Raw genomic sequence first — 21905 nt, 5'->3', positions numbered from 1 at the left:
CTGGTATGATAGATATTTTATTTTATTTTATTTTATTTTATTTTATTTTATTTTATTTTATTTTCATAGGGTGTCTGTGCACACTGTGTTTGCCAGATTTACTGCATCAATCCAAAGGTAGAAGTGAATTTCACAGTTTCTTGTGTTCTGTGTTCAGTGATGATTTGAGGTGTAGTTCTTGAGGTGTGTCTGCTGGAAGAATTTTTTATTACACAATTTTTAAACTGTCACAATATTTTCTCTCTATACTAAAACTTTTTGTTTGATAACATTATGATATATTTATAAAACACTATTATCAGACTATTTAGACGTATTTATTTATATTTACACTTGGATTTGAATATTTCATATAAACACAAATAGATACAGACGGAATAGCAGATGAAATTCAGGGGTTTTGCATCATTAGCATTCATGTAATTCCTGCGGGTCTCCGGTAGAAACGAACACAGTTTGCAGATTGCTTCCAGCCTCCGTAGATAAAACGAGTAAAAGCCGTTTAGTCCTCTACCGGCTGCCGTCGCCGGACCGGCCTACATCAGTGAACCGCAGTAGTCCGTCCACTTTAACGTTACCGTAAGCTAGCTATCGCTTCATCAAGTTGCAAAAATGGCGAACGTGGTGCTGGAGTTTAAGGCTTCTGCCGGTGACTCCGAGCCACAGACTCGTCCTGTTCTCGTTGTCGGACAGCAGGCGGCCCTGCAGCAAGTCAGCTGGAGCCAAATCAAAGGAAAGCTGCAGCCAGTCGTTAGCAAAGAGGTAATACTGTGAACGAAAATGATAGCTGGTTGACAGCTAATGTTAGCGCTATGCTAACCTAAGTAGGCGCAAGGTGGCTAGCTAAATTAATGTAACGATATTTGTACACGATTAGCTAGCTAGCGCTAACTAGTTAGCTAGAAATATTACACCATCTGAGAAATAAGTTGGCTTTAAAAGTAGCATTTAATGGTATTAAACAGTTCATGCTTACAGTCATGTTAGCCATGGATTTGTTTTTATTAGTCAGGGAGAAAGCAAAGTACAACGCCAATACTGGTTAGTAAAACCACATTTTCCTGTAGTGTAAACATTGTTCAACTCTTGAATAACACTAGAGACTTTAGTATTAAACACCAATTAATTAACTTCTCTTGGAACAATGCGGGATTTTACAACTGGGTCGTTTGGGAGTCTGAATTTTCCATTTCCTGACTTTGAGAGTAGTTAATTTCATCAGATAATAGCAGGATTGTATGGCCATCAGACTTTTGTACAGTCCTGCTCGAGATGAATCGTCAGGGCACTGACTGGTCTGATGGTCAGACCCAGACAAAGAGGTTCTCCTCTCATGGTATCCTATGAAGATGTAAGTGGTCTGTTGTAGGCTGTGGTAGATGTCCTCAGAGATGATTGTGCAACGGTGACAGCCAGCCCATAAAAGAGAGTCCTGAGAGAGCGAGTCTGTGAGGTGAGAGAAAGGTTTCCTGCTCCTCAGTGTCCTCTGAAAATGGTTATTCATGAGCTGGTAGCAGTGTTTCTTTCATTTTCAGCCACGCTGGTTACTGTGTGTAACAACAAGCACTTGGTCAACAGGTGGACATATTTCCATTATCAAATCAAAATCAAATCAACTTTATTTATATGGCACTTTTCACCCCAGCCCAGGCAGGCAGGAGGCTCCACACCAAGGTGTAAAGCTCTCTAGCTACCTGGGCCAGGGCCATCCACGGAACAGCACCCCCATCGGTGAACCAGAATCAAATCCCGGTGTGGTAGGCCCCCAGGAGGAAACACTGGAAAATGAGGGGCTAGAGCAGTAAAATAAGATAAAAGGTATAGAAGCTAAAACTGAGAATAAAACAATAGAATGTATAAAATAGACCATAAGTAATGACTAAAACAATTGAAATAAAACATTGAGGTAACACAATAAAAAAAATAAAAATATATATAATATTAGAAAATGTAAGAATAAAGGTCAGCTTAAGAAATTATAAATAGCTAAATGAGTCAGTTAAAAGCCTGATTAAAAAGATGGGTCTTGAGCCTCTTTTTAAAAACATCAACATTCTCTGCGGCCCTGAGGCACTCCGGCAGGCTGTTCCACAATCGGGGGCCATAATAACTGAATGCCGCCTCCCCGTGTGTTCTAGTTCTAATTTGTGGTATCGTTAAAAGGCCTGCACCGGAGTACCTCAGGGTCCGCGAGGGTTGATACGGTAAAAGTAATGCAGATAAATAAGAAGGCCCAAGATCGTTAAGACACTTAAAAACTAGTAAAACAACCTTAAAATCGATCCTGAAGCGCACGGGGAGCCAATGCAGCGATTAAAAAAAAATATATATATATTCCATCCATTATCTATACCGCCTATCCCTTTCGGGGTTGCGGGGGGCTGGAGCCTGTCCCAGCTACAATGGGCGAGAGGCGGGGTACACCCTGAACCGGTCGCCAGCCGATTGCAGGGCAAAAATATATATTATTATTATTTATTTTTTATAATTATTATTATTATTATTACAATATGAAGTTTTTTTCTAATGTTTAAATTATACCAGTATTCTTGTGAACAATATGCCACAGCACACCACGTCTCCACAGTGAATCTAAAATGTCAGTTTTATCTTATGTTTTCCCAGATCTGGCAGGCGGCTCTCAGTGCTTTGAACCCAAACCCCACGGACAGCTGCCCTCTGTACCTCAACCATGCTGCGGTGGCTGCACTTCCTTCACGGGTCAGCAGGCACAACAGCCCTTCTTCTGCCCACTTTGTGTCCCGTCTGGTGCGTTCCTGTCTGCCTGGAGGGAACAACCGCTGCATCGTGGTCAGTGTCTTAAGAAATGTCGAATTCTTGTCTGTCACATTATAGTTAAGGATCTATTTAGGGGGAATTTTCTTTCCTCTCCTCGACTTCCTCCAGAGAGGTCAGAAAGCATTTTTAGCTACCAAATGTTTATGATGGCACTTTGGTTTGGGAATCCAGTGAAAGTGGATGAAGTGGCTGACAAGAGTGTTTGTTTCCTCTCCAGATGGTATGCGAGCGCTCAGACGTGTTTGCGTCCTCCTGTGCCATCGCCAGGGCATTCCCCATTTTCTCTCGCCGCTCCACCGCCTCACGCAGACATGAGAAGAAGCATGTCACTGTGGAGTTTGTGATTATTGGGCAAGACAGTAGTCCTCTGAATGTCTCAGAACTTGAGGTAACGCACTGTGATTTCTTTACTCTTAGTTTTCTTTTTTTTCAAGTTTTCATGGCCTTTAGAGTGCTACTCAGAAAATGTTTTTGAACCACTGAGATGCATTTTAACTGCATAGCTGTTGGCTTTTCTTCTGTTCAGTGTCTCTCCAATGCAGCTGATGGAGTGCGCCTGGCAGCTCGCATTGTGGACACGCCATGCAACGAGATGAACACAGATCACTTCTTAGATGTAAGTGAAACTACTTCTCTTTTGGAAATTTTGCTGACATGACTACAGGAACATGTCTAAATATTTGTAATTATTTTGATGCCGCCAGCTGTCACAGAGATCCATTTCTGTTTCAGGAAATCAAAGCTGTGGGAACTGAACTTGGAATTACTCCAGTGATCATTCGTGGAGAGGAACTGAAACAAAGAGGGTTTGGAGGTAACATCTCTGCAGATGCCTCTGCCTGTAATTAGCATAAGATTTACTATTTCTCTGCTAAATCCCAGCAGTCATTATAATGTAAGTTTTATTTCCGGGGTTCGTACAAAGTCTTAAAAGTCTGGAAAATGAATTTGAATATACCCCTTGAAAAACTATTGATTTTCAAGATCATCGGCTGTTTCATCAACACAATCACTTCCGTGAACCAAAAATCCATTTTTTTATATTGGAAATGAACTGATCCCATCATCATATTACTTTGTTATCTCATGGAGCACACATTAGATAATCATGGTCAAAACATACCATCAAAGTTAATATGAATAGCTGATAAAATATATAACGTGACACATACATTGATTGTGGTCAGTATAAATGAATTCTGTAAACCTTATTTTTTGCAATTTTATATATAGTTACAATTTAGATGTGATGATAAGGGCTTTGAGATACTGGAAAGTTTTTGAAATTGCTTGAAAAAGCTGAACGACCTCTGTATTTGGTTTCTAAAGAAAACCTCATATTTCTCAGCTAGATACACCTGTTTACCCACAGTGATATTCTACATATTGTTGGAAATGTATTTTTTTTATCAATTAATAACTGGCACATGTAGTGGTCATAAAAAATAAATTATTATTTGCAGTCATCCACTCTGTAATCCTAAATTGCTGTAATTTTGTTTCACTTGTTTTTTAACAACTTTATTATTGTGATAAGCCTATATAACATCACCTTTTACCCTGTCAGGTATTTATGGAGTTGGCAAGGCGGCAGAACATCTTCCTGCGTTAGCCATCTTGAGCCACACACCAGATGGTGCAACCCAAACCATTGCATGGGTGGGCAAGGGCATCGTATATGACACTGGAGGACTCAGCATCAAGGGAAAGGTACTCTTTCTCACTTTTCCTCTACATCATGGAAAAAATCAGTCTTTGTAATGCTAATGTCCCGGGAATGTTCTCATTGTATTTATTTTGATCCTGTGCACTGGTAATTCATTTTACAGCTCAGCCCACCACCCAACCGTCCAACTTATCCCATGTTCGCGTGTAGTACACAAAATAGCAAACATTTTGACAAGGTCTTTTGTGTCATGACTCATTCACTGTCCATCTCTCAGACCGCCACCTTCTAAAAGCTCATGAATGCTGCAGTCATCTCGGTGATCCTCAAACGTTCACACTCTGACACCTCTGATCTGTTAAGCTTTGAGCCTATTCTCAGTAATCCCCTCACTTGTAGCTGCTGTTGCATGCACCAGTTTATGTAGTGTCAGATGCAATTAGAAAGGTAGAACTCTTTTATTCTACAGGGACGAGGATTACAAACCAGCTGGTGAAGCTTTTCTGAGTGTAAATACATGGACTGCTGGCTCACTGTCCTGCTCAGTGCACGAGAGGCATCAGAGATCACATAAAGTCATCACATTTCATCACGTGTACATATGTGTTTCTCTCTAGACCACAATGCCAGGGATGAAGAGGGACTGTGGTGGAGCTGCTGCCATTTTGGGAGCATTCAAAGCTACTGTGAAACAGGTGAGGTAATCTTTTTATCTCAGCCCACAGCAGCTGTCATCGTAGCCTCCTCTGTTGTGATGCAGCAGAGTTTGTAGTCACTCTCTCTCTCTCCTGCTTCAGGGCTTTAAGGATAACCTCCATGCAGTGTTTTGCCTCGCAGAGAATGCAGTTGGGCCCACAGCCACACGACCTGATGATATCCACACACTCTACTCTGGAAAGTGAGACTCTCTTTTACGTAACAATGTGTCAAATTACCTGATTCGTTTTGTCCGCTGTTACAATGTAATTGCACATAAACTGAGCACTATTTCACAAGCCAAATTAGCAGGAGTGAAATAGGGCTGTGGTATGAATTTTCTGTGTCATTTCTGTGTTTTATTCTCAAGGACGGTGGAGATCAACAACACTGATGCAGAGGGCAGGCTGGTGCTGGCTGATGGAGTGGTGTATGCCAGCAAAGACCTGTCAGCTGATATTATTCTGGACATGGCCACACTGACAGGGGCACAGGTGGGTGACAGCCTCTTAGAGACTGTTGTTAAACGAGTCGATAGATATAGACTGAAAGGATTACACTGGCAGGACTTTATGTTTTTATTCTGGTGAACACATCCCATGAAGAGACCAAATCTAGTAAATTGTGCCCTTCAACAGGTATTGTCTCTGTATGTAAAACCTTTTGTGTCTGTGTTCCAGGGGATCTCCACAGGGAAGTACCATGCAGCTGTGATGACTAATAGCGAACAGTGGGAGGTCGCGTGTGTGCGCGCTGGCCGCAGCAGCGGCGATCTCGCTCACCCTCTGGTCTACTGCCCCGAGCTGCACTTCAGCGAGTTCACCTCTGCCATGGCTGATATGAAGAACTCTGTGGCAGTAAGTGATGAACTACACATTCATCAAAACCAGATGCTTAAACAAAACATGACAGTGTGAATACAGTGTGATGCATTTTTAGACATTTTCCAATGTAATTGTAGCTCACTGTACCTGCGTCCCCTTTATGTTTTGCACACTAAGCTTGATTCATTCATGGTCAGTACAGGCGAGACCTCATTGCAGAGAAGTGTGCTAATGCATTTACAATATCTTTTGTTTGGTTCTGCACATGTATCTATCTTAAATTGCATCCTTTTGACTAAAATTTAAGTTTAAATTTAGTTTTAGTCTAGTTTTAGTTGACTGAACATCAGAAGATTTTAGTTGATTAAATCTACAGTGGATTTAGTCGACGGGTTTAGGTTAAGTGTAATGCATTATTACGGTAGAATAACCCAAACCCTAACCCTCATTTATGATCTAAGATTAGCAACACAGGGTCATTCATTTCTCTAATCAGTACAGGGCAGCAGTGATTTCTTTTAGCTTGCACTGTATTTCAGGTTATTCGAGAATCAGACCAGCTAAACTAGTTTCTATTTAGCTTTCATCTTGTTTTTGTCAGTGAAAATTTGTTGTTAACTGCAAATTATTTGCCAACAAAATGAACTCTTGTGTCTCGTGTTTTGACAGGACCGGGAGAACGCCCAGAGCTCCTGCGCCGGCCTCTTCATTGGTTCCCACTTGGGTTTTGATTGGCCAGGTGTCTGGGTCCATGTGGATATCGCCTCTCCTGTCCATGCTGTGAGTACCTTGGTGTGCTAACAGATAATGTGCTATCAGTCAGTGCTCTGATTTTTACCCTGGAGCAAATCAGGTGCTAATCAAAACTTAGTGAAGTGAAAGTGCTTGCTGCTGCCTGCAACTGGCTTGACAAGAAATGTCACAGGCTGAAATGAGCAGAGGAGCAGAACAGGAGTGTGTCATTGCTAATTGGATGTTGCAATTTTGGCATCAGAAATGATTCCTGTTTTGTTTGTATTTAGTTTCTATTGTGGCTTTAGCTGACAAAGACCCACATGCACATAAACCTCTACAGGATCACATAAACCCGTAGTACAAAGTTATTTGTGTCTTCATATGGATTTTTGCATGTCCATATGCAGTCGGCTGTGGAAAATGTTCTTGTGCCTTGTTGAAAGTAGTAACTATTACCAGAGAGTCTATAACCTAAAAGAAGAGCATCAGCAGAATGTTTAACTCGGCAACAACACAGCTATGAAGCGTAATGTGTACTCCTAGTTTGCCAAAAGAAAATTGTAGTCGATCTTCACAAGAGAGAGAGAGAGAAAGCAACAGCATAAGACGGCCTACATTAAACAGGAGAGGTGGCACCACAATCAGTGCATTGTAAGATGGCTATATACCAGACAATGTCGGTCCACTACTTAATCGATTGTGGATGGCGGTGTTCTCTCAGATGGATAATAATTCTAATAATAATAATTTTTAAAAAAAAGTTAAAACATACAGTGACAGCCTGCCCAAGTAAAGACTAAACACTGTGGTGCGTTTGTGTGAGAGAGAAGGAGAGTGAGAGCTGGGGGTGCAGCTCCGAAAAGCCTAATAAATCAATCAATATGTTGTGGAGAGCATGAATAGGTGTAAATAGGGCTGCACGGTATGCTGTGGTATCAAAATCTATATATCTATACTATACACACACACACACACACACACACACATACATACACACACACACACATACATACATACATACATACATACATACACACACACACACACACACACACACACACATATATATATATATATATATATATATTAGTGCTGTCAATTGAATAAAATATTTAATCGCGATTATGTCATAGTTAACTCACGATTAATCACAAAATAATCACACATTTTTATCTATTCTAAATGTCCCTTGAATTTACCATGGCTTAAACTTTCCTTTTCCTTAGAACATATTAGCATCCATATGCCTCTGTCGAAAGCCATCCATTGTCACCTGGTTTTTGACAAGGATGCGGCGGAGAATTTGCATTCGCCGTGTGTTTGGCCATCAAGTGGTATTTCAGACTGGATGTGCTACAGTGATAACTCAGTTCACACCAACAATACACACATAACTTTGGTCTGTCAGTCGACCCATCGGGCAACTTTTTGAAACTAAACTTTCCATTCTGAATCTTGTTTGCATCCATTTCGGCGTTTTGCACTTGACATCCACACAAACCGGTAACCTACTCCTTTACAGCTAGCGAGCAGACAAGACCAAACAAGTGCGTGGGGCGTGCCTGTTGTTTTGTTTCCGGTTTACAATCAGATCCTGTAGTTTTTCTAACGTTAGTAGCAGTGGCCACAGCTTATAAAAAACTGCAAGTTCACTAGGTCACAAAGAACGTTAATCTCGCGCTAAAAAAAATGACGCCGTTAAAATTTATTTGTTATTGCGTTGATAATGTGATATTTTTGACAGCACTGATATATGTGTGTGTGTGTGTGTGTGTGTGTGTGTGTGTGTGTGTGTGTGTGTGTGTGTGTGTGTGTGTGTGTTATGTTGTGACATAAACTGAATCACTGAATAAGTAAGTATAGGACGTAATATTTGGTGAATGCTAAAACTTCAACTAAAAAACCTTTTTTTTTTTTTCTTTTTTTTTTCATTCCCTTGAGGGTCAATATTTGTAACTGATAGTAATGACTGTGTAATTCAAGATTCAAGAAGCTTTATTTATCCCAAGGGAAATTGCTGTGCAGCAGTTGCGATACAAAGTGTAGAAGTAGTACGAGTAAGAGGATAGATAAAACACACAACTAAATGCAACAAAGTGCAAGGCACAAAATGAGGGCCGTTACTGTTGCAGCCCGAGTGCCAGGATTGTGACCGCTCTTCACATGAATAAAGTTTGAAGCTCTGTCCTGATCTTGTTATTCAGGCTTCTTGCTGAAGCCTGCAGTATGTACTGTATTTATTCTTCTCACCAGTGTCGTGGTTTTGTCTCAGACACTTCACTGTAGTAACATTTATGAACCAAGTAAGCTCTTAGGTTTCAGCCACATTAACTCAGAATGTAAAAGATGACTTTAAGGAAGCTCAAAAACAGATAACTGCAGGGTAAGTTTACAGTGATGACACTGGAATCTGACCCTTGCATTCTGTGTTTTATTTTGTCTTTGCAGGGGGAGCGTGCCACAGGATTTGGCGTTGCCTTATTAATGGCCCTGTTTGGTCAGGCATCAGATGACTCCATGCTGAACGAAGTGTCTCCTCTGGGTTCAGCCACCAACATGTCTGAAGACCAGATGGAGCGTGACTGCAAGAGACGAAGGCTGGTGTAGAGCTGAACACGATGGTTTACTCCCCAGCCCTGATCACTCCGCTGCCTCCACACCACCCAAACTGTTGAAGCAAATCCAGCTCATCCAGTTAGAGTATTTTAAACTGTGATTCAGCTTCATGTTTGATTAAATTTGACTTCACTGAATAAAAAGAAAAAGAGAATCAGAAAATCAGATGTGTTATACGTGATTATAATACACAGGCCCTCATTTATCCTCATGATTTGTCACTTGCTGCACTGATCACCTCCTTTAGCTTCATCGTTTTTCTGTTGCTCTTGATGAAGATGCATTGATTTGTTTGTCTGATTTTACCTCCATAAGACATAAATGTTTTCAAATATGCACTTCATCAGCGGTCATTGCTGTACGTTGATACTTTGTGTTAAACAAGCATTTTTCCATATGTGTTGTCTTTGACGTTGTGAAAAATACTGGATCAGGTTCATGCTTTTCTTTTTCAGTAAACACTGCACTTTGAATTCACTCAGTGTATAGTTGGATTGTGTGATCTCTGGACCAAACTGAGGACTGAGAGCTAACTGTAGTTTCTAACAGTTTCACAATGGTGTCAGATGAGTAATTAACAGTTGATGCCACATATGCTTTGTCAGTACAAAATACACGTACAGGGTGTTAACTGTAAGTGCAAGTGTTAGACAGTTTCCAGCGCAAGTATGATGTTTTTCACCCTTGTGACAATCATGTTGTCCTTCAATAAAGGCGGTGCCATCTGACCTCTGTGTGCATGTGAAGTAAAATGCTCCAAAATGGTGGCGAAAATATCGTCACTCAAGATCCAGAATGACAGATGCATCTGCTGAGAGGTGTGCTTAAAAGCACAGGAGAGAGTAAGTGGACCTTGAGTTCAGAGTTGAGTTGAGTTTCCATGGTCAAGACTTAAACACTCACCACCTCAAACTTCGTGATCTAATGCAACTTCAGTTCTGCTGAAGTTGCATCAGATCACCAAACGATGTGGATCATGTCTTAGTTCAGACTCCAAAACAGCCAGTCAGCATCAAATTCCCAAAACAACAGGATGACACATTTGTGGATGTTAAATCTCTGCTTTCTGTTAAGTTTGTTAAGTAATACAGTAGTTCTGAAAGCGTTATTGCAGGAACCTTCGTGATGAGTGTAATGGGGCTTAAGCTGGGTTAAGTTTTACAATCAGGGATAAAAATGATAAACTTTTATCACATGTTAGTGTTGTGGACAGCAGGTCAGCAGGAGTGAACTGATGCTGGACTCAATGTGACACAGTGATCATTACACTTAGTGCATCAAACTTCATGAATTTTTGCTATATGTTGCATTAAATAAGATTATGTTGTGTCCAGTTTCACATTTTATTGATTGATTGATTATTGGTCGTGCCTTTGCAAACGAACTTAAGATGTGTTAAAGAAAGACAAACAAACATGAGTCGGTACAAGGAAATGGATTACAGTCAAGTTTCCCAACACTTTAAATATTAATATCCAGTGTACTCTGTGGTCTGTTGTTTGTCTGTGACCATTACTGTGACTTACTTCCGCGTTCGACATGTGGGTGTTTGCGTATGTGATTTACCCGTCACATGATTGCCGCACCGGTTTATCTACACTGAGTTTCCCCACAGACATATCAGTGTTTTGGGCGTCTCTGCCGACGACACCCGCCTTTATCTCCCCTCTCCTCTTCCAGTGAAACGCCGCTCCGTGAAGCCCACCGGCCGTCTGCAGTGAACATGGCCCGGGCAGCTTTAGCTGTTGTCCTGTTTTTAGGCATGCTGTCCGGTGTGTTCGCCGGAGTGTTTTTTAACCAGAAACAGCCCTGTTATGTCCGCTCACCCAGGAGAAACGACTTTGGACTGAAGTAAGTTTGAACAGATTTTCACGCTTTTCTAAATACTCTTGTTAGGAGTTACGAAGAAGCAATAACTAGTCGAAGAAAAAAGGTGAAGTTTTATTTGCTAGCTAGCTAGCTAACGTTAGCTCCAGTTTAGTTTTATCAACAGTTCCACCCAGCTGAGGTAACGTTAACTTAATGTTAGCAAGGGATGCTAATTTTACACACTAATGTCACTAATGTGTCCTGACAGATGAATTATACTGAATTATAGTTAACTTTGATATCTGGAAGAAAAAACTAGCAAAGCCATGAGTGGGTTTAAGTTGAAAAAGCAGCGCGTTTTGGCTTAATTGCATTAGTTCTCGGTTTTCAGTACTTGGTCGAGAGTACTTGTGGTCAAACCAACTCAAACGAAACTAAGCAGACAGTCGTTTGTGCCTTCAAAATTTCCGTGTCATCACTTTCAACAAATCACGAGGATTGATAATCATAGTTTGAGGAAGCTGACAGCAGCACTGTGACTTCCTACTGTAGATCTATTAACACTGAGAGACAACTGTATGTTTGTCTCAGATGGGACAAAACAAGACTTTTTATGACGTTATCTTGGGCTCTAGAAAGTTTTTGATTACCGTTTTATATACAAATATCGACTAATATTGTGCCTCTTGTCAAAATAAAAAATATGCTGTCAAAAATACACTTGGCTCTACCAAAACTAATGTACTGGTATCTATTTCTAAATGACCTTAAACATACAATTGGAGTGTCTGTACTGTCATTTATTGGCTGATGCAGAGTTTTTGTGGACACTGTCAGAGGGGTACTCTTTAAACTGTGTGTCACTGAGGGTCGCTGTGGGTGGTGGTGTTGTGCTGGAGTTTGTTATACTGAAAGGTGTTTCTGATATTCTGCACCTCTCATGTATGTAAATGCAAACCGTGACCTCAGATGCCAGAAAATAGTGAAAAAAAAATCAGAGCCCTAACTCTTTTGTATTGCCAACAGTCTGAAACCTGAAGACAAGTAGTTTACAATGATGTATTCATGTGCTTCACGTGTGACATAAATTATTGATCGTCGTCTTTACTGTGTGTTGCTGCTGCTGCAGAACTAACCTCTCTCATGACCTGTCCATTAACAGGACTGCTCCTCAGCCTCATGAGTATTTAAACATTTCTGATCTGCCCAAGTCATGGGACTGGAGGAACATCAACGGCACCAACTATGTGAGCACGACCCGCAACCAGCACATTCCCCAGTACTGTGGCTCCTGCTGGGCCCATGGCAGCACCAGCGCCATGGCAGGTGTGACTCAACACTTGGTAGTTTCCTTTAGGTGATTTTAAAACCTGCTGAATCATTGTGGTTTGGTGGCACTGTAGACCAGCTGGTCCTCACATGACTGTTCAGACAAGCTTTAATATAGGGTGACAGGTTCACTTCCTTTTTGCACAGTCGTGCCTTCTTGATTAATAGGAACTGGTTATTACTCATTTAATTTTTCACCTGTATTAAGGCTCTGTGTTTACTTTCTCACCAGACCGCATCAACATTAAGCGGAAAGGAGCGTGGCCTTCTGCCTATCTCTCTGTCCAGCATGTGATTGACTGTGGCGAGGCAGGCAGTTGCCACGGAGGGGATCATAGTGGAGTTTGGGAGTACGCTAACAAACATGGGATCCCAGATGAAACCTGCAATAACTACCAGGCTAAAGACCAGAGTAAGGGTCCATCAGTGTTCCAAGTAATGGTTAAAATGACTTGCATTGTCTGAGTCTGAGCTGTGCATGTTCTGTGTCCCCCTGTCAAGAGTGCAAACCCTTCAATGAATGTGGCACATGCACCACCTTTGGAGTGTGCAATATTGTGAAGAACTACACCTTGTGGAAAGTGGGAGATTTTGGAGACGTCAGCGGGAGGGAGAAGATGATGGCAGAGATCTATGCAAGAGGACCGATCAGGTTTGCAACTTCTGTCTGCTTTTCTTTTTCTTTTTTTGTCATTGAAGTTTTTATTTTCTTTCAGTCAGTCATTCATATGCCACGCCTTCACATGACTGTCTTAAAACAAAACCAAATAGTGCAAAAAAAATAACCCTCACAAAACCTAAAAACAGCACTTCAGACATTTTACAAATGCACCCATCATACAGTTACAGCTGCAATAATATCTGACCTTTGATTTTTTTCACAAGCTTTTGAAGCAATGAACGTATAATATACAGGAAGAAATGATCCCAGACTTGCTTAGATTTCACTTTTGTATTGTTTATTGTAGCTATTCAGTGTCAGTCATGGGTTTAACCAGTTAAGTGAGATCCCGTGTTTTTGTGTTCCAGTTTCACAAAACAAGTCCTGCTTCAATAATTAACTTTAACTTTTTTTAATGTATTTAGGAAAGATGTGGCTGATTCTTTAGGTCACTGAGGGGTACAGCGTAAGCACACTGATACCTATTGTTGTACTCCACTGCTGTGTAACATTGCATTATCGTATATGTACGTCTTCAGTGCAGCTCTACACGGTTTGATTTCAGTCATTGTTCCACCTCTACCCAGAGGAAGTAAACAGTCTGCATTGTTTGTTTTCTCCAGCTGTGGAATTATGGCCACAGAAAAGCTGGATGCCTACAGCGGAGGTCTCTACTCTGAGTATCAGGACAGTGCTTTCATCAACCACATCGTGTCTGTGGCAGGATGGGGAGTGGAGGACGGCGTGGAGTACTGGATTGTACGCAACTCCTGGGGAGAGCCATGGGTAAGTCCTGAGTGACAGTAGGAGTGGTTGTCAGATCAAAATTCAAGAAATATTCAATGTTTTTTAACCATTTAACAGCCAAAAACACATCTAATCCGCTTCATCAGGACTGTGTGGATGTGTCGTTTGAATGTCAGTGACGGTGGAATCTTCCTGGCAACACAAGCATTCAAATATTGCTAAATTCTGATTGGTGCTTGCAGCAGATAAGTGTTTTGTCTATACAATGTATGCTCTTCGGATGTCCCATGAGAAACTGTTCACATGATTGTATCATGTGCTTATCTAAGATGGCATTGTGTCACTTTAGTGTGATGAAGAGCTGGTGTGCTTGAAGCGTCACCCAGCATCCACAGTAAATAAGTGGAGATTAGTGCCCTGCAGTGTGTGAGCTGTTTGTCATCATTTGCTCACTTTTGGCTCAATACCTGCCCTCTTTGGTTTGGATGTGCAAGCATGCTCCTATTTGCCCATATATACATGACATCACCTTTTTACAGCAGCTTTAACTACTTCAAACCAGTGAGGAGATCAAAAAGGCTTGAAAAACACTGAATCAGTGATCAAAATAGTTTCTGATTAATCATCATCATCACCCCTCCTCTCCTCAGGGTGAGAAAGGCTGGCTCAGGATCGTGACCAGTGCCTACAAGGGAGGAAGTGGCAGCAAGTACAACCTGGCATTGGAGGAGGACTGCATGTACGGAGACCCAATTGTCCCCAAGGCCTACCTGTAGAGGAGGCAACCACCCACTGATTGTCCTCACGTCTTCCTGTCCTGGGTAGAGGGAAACTTTTTATATGCAAAATGCTGAAAAGGGATGAAATTTACATTTTTATTTTGTAGAGATCTTTGCAATTCTGTTTTACACTTGTAACTGGGGGGGGGTCAGTCATGTTTCAGTGCCAAGGCCCTCCAGCTGGATATCAGACCTGCTCGACTTTTATCACATTGTGGGCTGTTTTTAAGTCTGAAACTTAAGAATTGAGTGGGAGGAGTGAAACACATCAGTACAGCTAATTTCTGTGGTATCGCACAATTCAAGCACTGCATGCTGAATCGCCATTATACTCTGAAAAGATGTAAGAAATTCTTCAGTTAATGTAATCAAGAGGACATAGACAGCTTATCATGCTTTGGAATTTTCAACGCATACTGACCCAAAGAAGTCATTTGTCCTGCACTGCTCCGACACTGAATGTCTTCAGTGTGCGCTGTTAATGTGTTGATGATGTTGCACTGCACCGATACAGGATTTGTACACACAAACTGGGAAAAAAAAAATCTAAGTGTGCCTTACATGAACAATCAAGTAAAGATTTATGTAATTTGGTGTTTTTCACACTGAACGATCTACACATCAGAAATGGAAACTTGGTTTTGCCAATAAACACATCACTTACAAACTCTGTCCTTTGAGTATCGCTCACTCTCTGCCCATTGGCCTCAAACATGGCTGTAAAATCTGTTTTCCCCCTCAAAGTGATTTCTTTGGTGAAGTGATTATGAAGCTTCTTACAAACTTCTCCACAGCTCATCACTGCCTTTTCCAGTATCCGATGTGGATCTGTACATTCGGTAAGGTTTCAGAGCAATAGATCAGAGATGTTACTTTAAATTGTCTGTGAAAATGAATATAGACTTCACAAGTGTTGAGCCACAGTGGGGGAACTAGTTCTGCTGCTGTTTTTGACCTGTTTTATAAACTGACCTCAGTTTGGGATCATGTCTGCAGGAGAGCGCTAATATTTCGGCATTTTCTTAATGATGGTACTGATACGAATGACCAATTAGTTTATGTTTGCATAACAATTCAACAATGCCAGAAACAACATATTCAGGTTTTTATTTTAAAACGGCTTGAACCAACATAAAATATAGAAATCAAATATACAGGGGAAAACAAAAACATTTAGCTGCATCTTCAGAGGCTTCTCCTGCCACCAGTCTGTCCGTCTCCTCCTTCACTCACTGACTTTTGCCTTTTTGTTGCCTCAATAGAAACTAATCATTCACTTGGTCAGACCCAGCAGTCCGTCTCCAAGCGATGCGCTTCAGCGTCAAGCAGAGCATTTGGTTACCATGGAGATAACGTCTTCTGTTAGTCGTCTTCTTGTACAATCTCCAACAAGAATATTTTCAGTGTCCACATCAGTTTATCATGATGAAGTTTGACTTGCAATGAGCTGGAAAACAATCACCTACATGTCAGTGCCTCTAGAGGAGGAGAAGTTTCCAAATGTAAACACAACTTTTAAACAAACATTATGTTCTAGATTTAGTGCCCAGTTTCAGGCTTGAAAACCACTTCATACTTATTTTTGTCTTCTTAAAAAGCTCTTATTTGTTGTGCACAGACACCCTGACTTCAAATTGTTGTCACTTACCGATGAACTCTGTGACCGGGTCGTGTTCCCCCTCTGTGCGGATTGTTCCTGCGATGCTGTCGTTCTCCAGGATGGGCAGGAAAAGCTGAACAAAGTCTGATGTGTACGGAGGCGCAATCACATCCAGCACCTGTATAGAGAAATACTGGAGTTTAATTTGTTTGTTTGCAAATTAACAAATGACTATATTGACTTGGATGCTGTTAAGAGGCATTCGTGTTCATGACATCTGCAAACAGCAGTGAAACAGGCCTGTTTCCAACTATGATTACTTAAACATCAGACATGCGATAACTGACATTTTGGCCACTGGGGGGCAGCAGAACCAAGCCGTGAACACAACTTAGACACGGCATGACATTTTTAATCAAACAATTGTCTATTTCCACATTATCTTTGATTTGGAGTCGTATGACCGTCTGTGTACGTTCAGTATTCACTCTCTTGGACCTCTGTGGTCTCCAGCTCCTGAGGGAAATATCTCAGCTGCTAAATGCGCCACTATGCCTAAAGGAAGTTCATCACGATGTGTGACCCCGTTCACACGGTCACATTGTTTCTACACTCATTTGTAAAATTATTAGATTATTATTTATTCATGTGACTTTATCTCAAATTTATAGACCAAAAAATGACAATAATACTGGTGGAGGTGAGCGATGTCACCTGAAATAAACTAATAAACCTTATTCAAGATCTTTGTAGTGCCTTCAGTGTATAAAACATGGTCTGAGACTGTCGGAGCTCTCTTCATTTCCCACATTATATCTATTTACCACAAATGGAAATCAAAAGCAGCTGTTACCTCTGTGACAAAATATCTAATGAGAGAGATGTCCGTGTTGAGTTTCTCCAGACACTTGCGAATGTAACCGACTACAGGCAGGACGTAGCCACGGCTCAGCAGGTGAACCATTCGGTCCAGCAGAGTCTTCTTTAACTCCAGCTGAGGACAGAAATAAAACCAACACAGTGTCATCTGAGCGGCCGCACAATTACAAGAACACTTTGTCATGAAAGCTGAAATAAGAAGCATTCGAGTATCACAGCACACCTGCTCCATGACGTCCAGCTGAGAGTGCTCCGTCTCGAAAAGCTTGATGAGTAGCTGAAGGACCTGTGGGTGCAGCAGCTGGTGACACGTACAGATCTGTATGGAGGAAGTATGCTTGAATTTAACCACGGGCTTAAAGAGTGAAAATGTAAAGATTCGTCTGGTGGTCATGTTGTACCTCATCCAGGAGAGCTAAATGTACTGGAGTGTGGTCGGTCTGCAGCTGGAAGTACCGCGGCTCAGACACCGTCCAGTCCACCCACTTCAAAACCCCCATAGCAACTACAGGAAACCTGAAGACAAAGAAACAAACATGAAGAAGCAGGAATCGGTCAGCATTTGTGCCTAATTTGAAGAAATTCCCTCAAGGCGTTCACGAGATATTGTGTTCATGACAGTGGGATGGATGGACAACTCTGGACCATCGTGCCTCTGGCCACAACTTTCACTGATGCAGACACATAATAACAAAATATTGAATTTCGATAGGCAGAGATGAGTATTTATGGGTTTAATCGATGTCTGGAGAGAAGCTTTTCAAATAAAATTAAGTCGCAGGCTTTTGAGGAATGAGATCTTGGCCGTCTACTCACCGGATGCACTGGTACAAAGTGCCGAGTTCAGCCACCAGCTCTGTGGCTCCTTTGTTTTCGTTGCAGCACAGGTTGTGCACGGTCTCTATGGCCTTGGAAGTCGACTTCAGCTCATCTTTATTAATGTTGACTCGCTTATTCTGGGATTTTAATGGAAGGAAAATTGCAACACATTAAGGAGAGTTAAGGGAAGCAGCTGCTGTGGTGAAAGGAAAACAACAAACACATGAATTCTGTGAGGAAATGGAAAGTTTAGAGGAACTACCACAGCCAGTTAGTCTAAATCAAATCACACTTCAAACCCGTTACTCAGCCATTTTCTCTGTTTCTAACCACACACAGATAAGTCACAAAATTCATGCTCTTCTCTTCTCTGTACCTTTTTCCATGTTTCAACCACACTGGCAGCATAAGCCAAGATGTGGATGTATTTGTGTTTATGGTCTTGGTTGATCTTTGATCCAGGTTTAAACAGTGACTGCATGAACAGGTCCAGAAAGGCAGGCACTCTGATCTACAGACAAAACAATCCAGTTAAAGGTGCCTCGATTAACAAGCATGTAGTGGATATAAACGAGGTAAAGACGCTCCGTCCTCACCAGCTCCACAGGCGGCGGGTCCATGCTGCTGAACATCTTGAACAGGACTGTGATGTCTGCAGGATTCAGGGCTCCTTTGGACAACATGGCACCCAGCGCCTGGCAGGCTCGAGGGTAGGCGGCTGCTGTGCCGAGCGCAAGGGTTATCTGACTGGCATCATGACCTCTGTCATACAAACCACAGAATTAGTATCATTAGTGAAATCTACACACATAGCCCCATTTTACCCCTCAAAACAACAGAAAACAGGGCGCGACAGTGTGAAATTTTGCTGAAAGAAACAGAGGTTACCTCTCATGTGCTGACTTCTGCACCTCCTGGCCGATCCTACGAACAGCTGAGCCACCCTGCTCCTCCTGAGCGAGGATAGACATCATCGCCTGGGCAAAGAGGTAGGTGTGCTCGCCGTGGCACACCATCTTCTACAGGAGAGAGGAGGCAACAGAAAATCACCACATGCATTGACATACTGTGGTGTTAATATAACACAGCTAATTTTCATTTGGGACTCTACTCTTCACATGGAGCACAGTCAAGCCAAATAACAATCCCTGAGTCTACAACATGTCAGCTTCTCAGAACCAAACATCTTCAAATTGCTTGTTTTATTGGAGCAGTTCAAATACACAGTATTCAATAAAAAATATTAAATCATGAAAAGCAGCAAACTTTGACATTTCAGAAGCTGGAATCAGGGAACGTTTGTCCATTTTGCTTGATAACTGACTTAAAAAAAACAATTACCAACCCTTTTGATCATTTCCTGTCATTTAAATGCTCTTTTCAGCACTTCAGATCAGGGTTTTTACATTTCAGCCAGGTACTAAAAGAAGTGCCGCACTGCTATATAGAAGATTTGCTGTTTGAAAAGATGAAACTAAATCCTCACTGTAAAGCAAAGAAAGCGAGACTCTAAAAATAACAAATAAACAGATGGTGATAACACTTATATTTCACAGTACTATGCTAAATCACACGGAGGAGCAGAGTCAAACTCACAGCAAACTCTGGAAGGTTCTTCTCCAGGTTTTCTTCTCCTCCATCTAACAACGTGGCCAAAGACGTCCTCAACACACGCGAGAAAACCTCCAGCTGTTGACACGCTGTGGACACACTGGTGATCTCACCCTGATAACCTGCGTCTGAAATGAGCTACACCCACCCACCCACCCACCCACCCACCCACACACCCACCCACACACACACACACACACACACACACACACACACACACACACACACACACACACACACACACACACACACACACACACACACACACACACACACACACGATGTGAATATGTGACGATCACATGCAGACTCACTCTGAAACAGCTCTCCTGCTTGCAGCACTACTGCACCTTTACTGTGAAGTTGAGCATCAGGCAGTCTGGGTGAGCCTCGGCCAGCTTATAGAACAGGTCTCTCCACGTCGTGTGAGCTATCATCTGCTCCAGCCAAGCAGGCGTCTGAAAGCATAAAGGCTTCTGTCATATGCACTGCAGACAACTAAACCTTAGACGCAAGATATTCAGGATTTGTGATCACCTCATTACTAAAGTTAGAGCTGAGAGTTCAGAAATCTCACCTCTCCCTCCACAGTGAAAATGGAATCTGCTTTCTGAGGGTCAAAGTGCTTTATCAGGAGACTTTTGAGGTGATTTTCTACTCGCTCTTGGACCTGAGCTGGCTCAACACCTGCAGTCACAATGAAGAAATTACAGATTAATGAAAGGGAACAGTTGGAGGAGGAGCAACGATGCCTCCAAGGCCAGAAAAGCTGGCCGTGTCTCATGGTCCGCTGCCTACCCATCTGGATGAGCCACTCCGCCAGCAGATTGACCGTCTGAGCCACAGCAGAGTAGTTTTCAGAGAGAAGCTGGATGACGTGTTCCGGAGAGCCACCTGCTTGGAAATACCTGCAAGAAAAACAGGGTTTCCATCACCCAACGCTCTTCATGACTCATGTGTCCAAACACGAGCTGTCAATTTGTGATCTTGCTCTCGTTCAGAAATGTTTTGTCTACTGCACAGCGGGGTGTGGGGCATACATGTGCAAAATTCATGTCTGAATGAGGAAACAGCTGCTCACGTTTTGAGGGTGTTGAAGATGGCGGGCTCCATGATGTAATCCCGGCTGGAGAACTTCTGCAGACAGTCCTCCTGGGTTTTCCCATCATTCTCTCCTTCCACATAATCCTCCTGAAAGACACGTTGATACACATGTTCATGCCTCTGTCATGGGAACAGTAACACTCTATCCTCTGTTTCTCATTTGCATGTGTGGCAACAGCCTTGAGATGACAGACCAGGATGTACCAGGGCCATAAAACAAACACCACCACTCTGTGCAGGATGTCTCATATGACAAGTGTATTTCATGCTTCAGTAGCGCGATTGAGCCTGAGTGTATGTCAACAACAAAGAGACTCTGTAAATTTAATTCTTTCTGCCTCCTCTAACTGAGTGCATGTGACTTATAATCTAATGTTTGACAAACACGTGTGAAGTGCAGTGAATCCTTTGGCATCTGCTGCAGAGCTTCAAATACTGACTTAAACAAGGTACTACAACCTTAGGCTACGCACAATTACACTTCGGGATTTTACACTGAGTTGAGTAAATGCTAACGTTACACGTCCGCCAGATGTCATGTTAGTTAGCCTGTAGCTGGCTAACGCGGCTGCTAACCATGCAGCACATCTTAACAGTGCAGCTGGGTGCACACATTTGTCTCTGCACATCAGCTCCGCGCTATCTGACTTTCTGGAGGGTTGTCACGACAAGGCAGCAGCCTGTGTAGCTGCAGCTAAGCTAACACTGCCTTGCTAATTAACTGTTAAGTCTGAACAGCCAAGCCGCAACAAGTCGGATCTCACCAAGTTGCCGTCGGTGCCTTCCCAGTCTCCACCACCGCTGTAATATTCCTCGTCCATGACGACGGGAAAATAGTAACTTAACGCTGAACTAGCTACAGTAACTCAGCCGTAAAAACCGCTTTAAATCTTGACCTGACTTGTTTTACCGCCAATGATGCTGAGTGCCGAAGAAGCTGGAAGCAGCTAGCTTCTTTAGCTAGCACGCTAACAACAACCGGCGGAAAATGGCGAGACGGAGCACAGGATGCCACGCCCCCGTATCCGTGATGTGAAATGTTCCCTGAGTCCGTACTGACAGGCACAAGGCGCCTCTAAAAACTAAAAAAAAGAAACAACAATTTAACATTGATAATTCCTGATTTGTACAGATAATAATGATAATAATTACAATAACAATAATAACTCAGTTTAGAATTAATTGTGCAGAGAGAGAATTCACAGAATTTATGTGATTAAAGTACAATCTG

General features: G+C 42.1%; 3 protein-coding genes across 3 annotated transcripts; 2 read left to right on the top strand and 1 right to left on the bottom strand.

Annotated features, from left to right (window-relative positions):
* The first annotated feature begins 460 nt into the window (after positions 1–460).
* Positions 461–10064, top strand: npepl1 (aminopeptidase like 1). Its single transcript, XM_070959526.1, has 12 exons — positions 461–762; positions 2626–2811; positions 3017–3187; positions 3326–3415; positions 3532–3613; positions 4367–4509; positions 5083–5160; positions 5263–5363; positions 5532–5655; positions 5842–6018; positions 6655–6765; positions 9169–10064. Exons 1-12 carry the CDS (start codon positions 613–615, stop codon positions 9325–9327), a joined length of 1572 nt encoding a protein of 523 aa, XP_070815627.1. The 5' UTR covers positions 461–612; the 3' UTR covers positions 9328–10064.
* Positions 10065–10907: 843 nt separating this feature from the next.
* ctsz (cathepsin Z) lies at positions 10908–15333 on the top strand. Its single transcript, XM_070959810.1, has 6 exons — positions 10908–11187; positions 12308–12471; positions 12707–12886; positions 12976–13126; positions 13759–13921; positions 14533–15333. The coding sequence occupies exons 1-6, from the start codon at positions 11060–11062 to the stop codon at positions 14656–14658; spliced, it is 912 nt and encodes a 303-aa protein (XP_070815911.1). The 5' UTR covers positions 10908–11059; the 3' UTR covers positions 14659–15333.
* Positions 15334–15752: 419 nt separating this feature from the next.
* Positions 15753–21664, bottom strand: nelfcd (negative elongation factor complex member C/D). Its single transcript, XM_070958838.1, has 15 exons — positions 21439–21664; positions 20652–20761; positions 20369–20478; positions 20148–20257; positions 19921–20028; positions 19556–19708; positions 18848–18978; positions 18556–18721; positions 18336–18470; positions 17957–18096; positions 17542–17656; positions 17364–17459; positions 17115–17255; positions 16310–16439; positions 15753–16108 (listed from the first exon to the last, which is right to left on the bottom strand). The coding sequence occupies exons 1-15, from the start codon at positions 21493–21495 to the stop codon at positions 16074–16076; spliced, it is 1737 nt and encodes a 578-aa protein (XP_070814939.1). The 5' UTR covers positions 21496–21664; the 3' UTR covers positions 15753–16073.
* Positions 21665–21905: the final 241 nt, after the last annotated feature.

The sequence above is a fragment of the Chaetodon trifascialis genome, chromosome 3 (assembly GCF_039877785.1).
Source record: "Chaetodon trifascialis isolate fChaTrf1 chromosome 3, fChaTrf1.hap1, whole genome shotgun sequence".
NCBI lineage: Eukaryota > Metazoa > Chordata > Actinopteri > Chaetodontiformes > Chaetodontidae > Chaetodon > Chaetodon trifascialis.
Note: the sequence above shows the minus strand (reverse complement) of the source record. Positions and strands in the feature narration are given on the sequence as shown.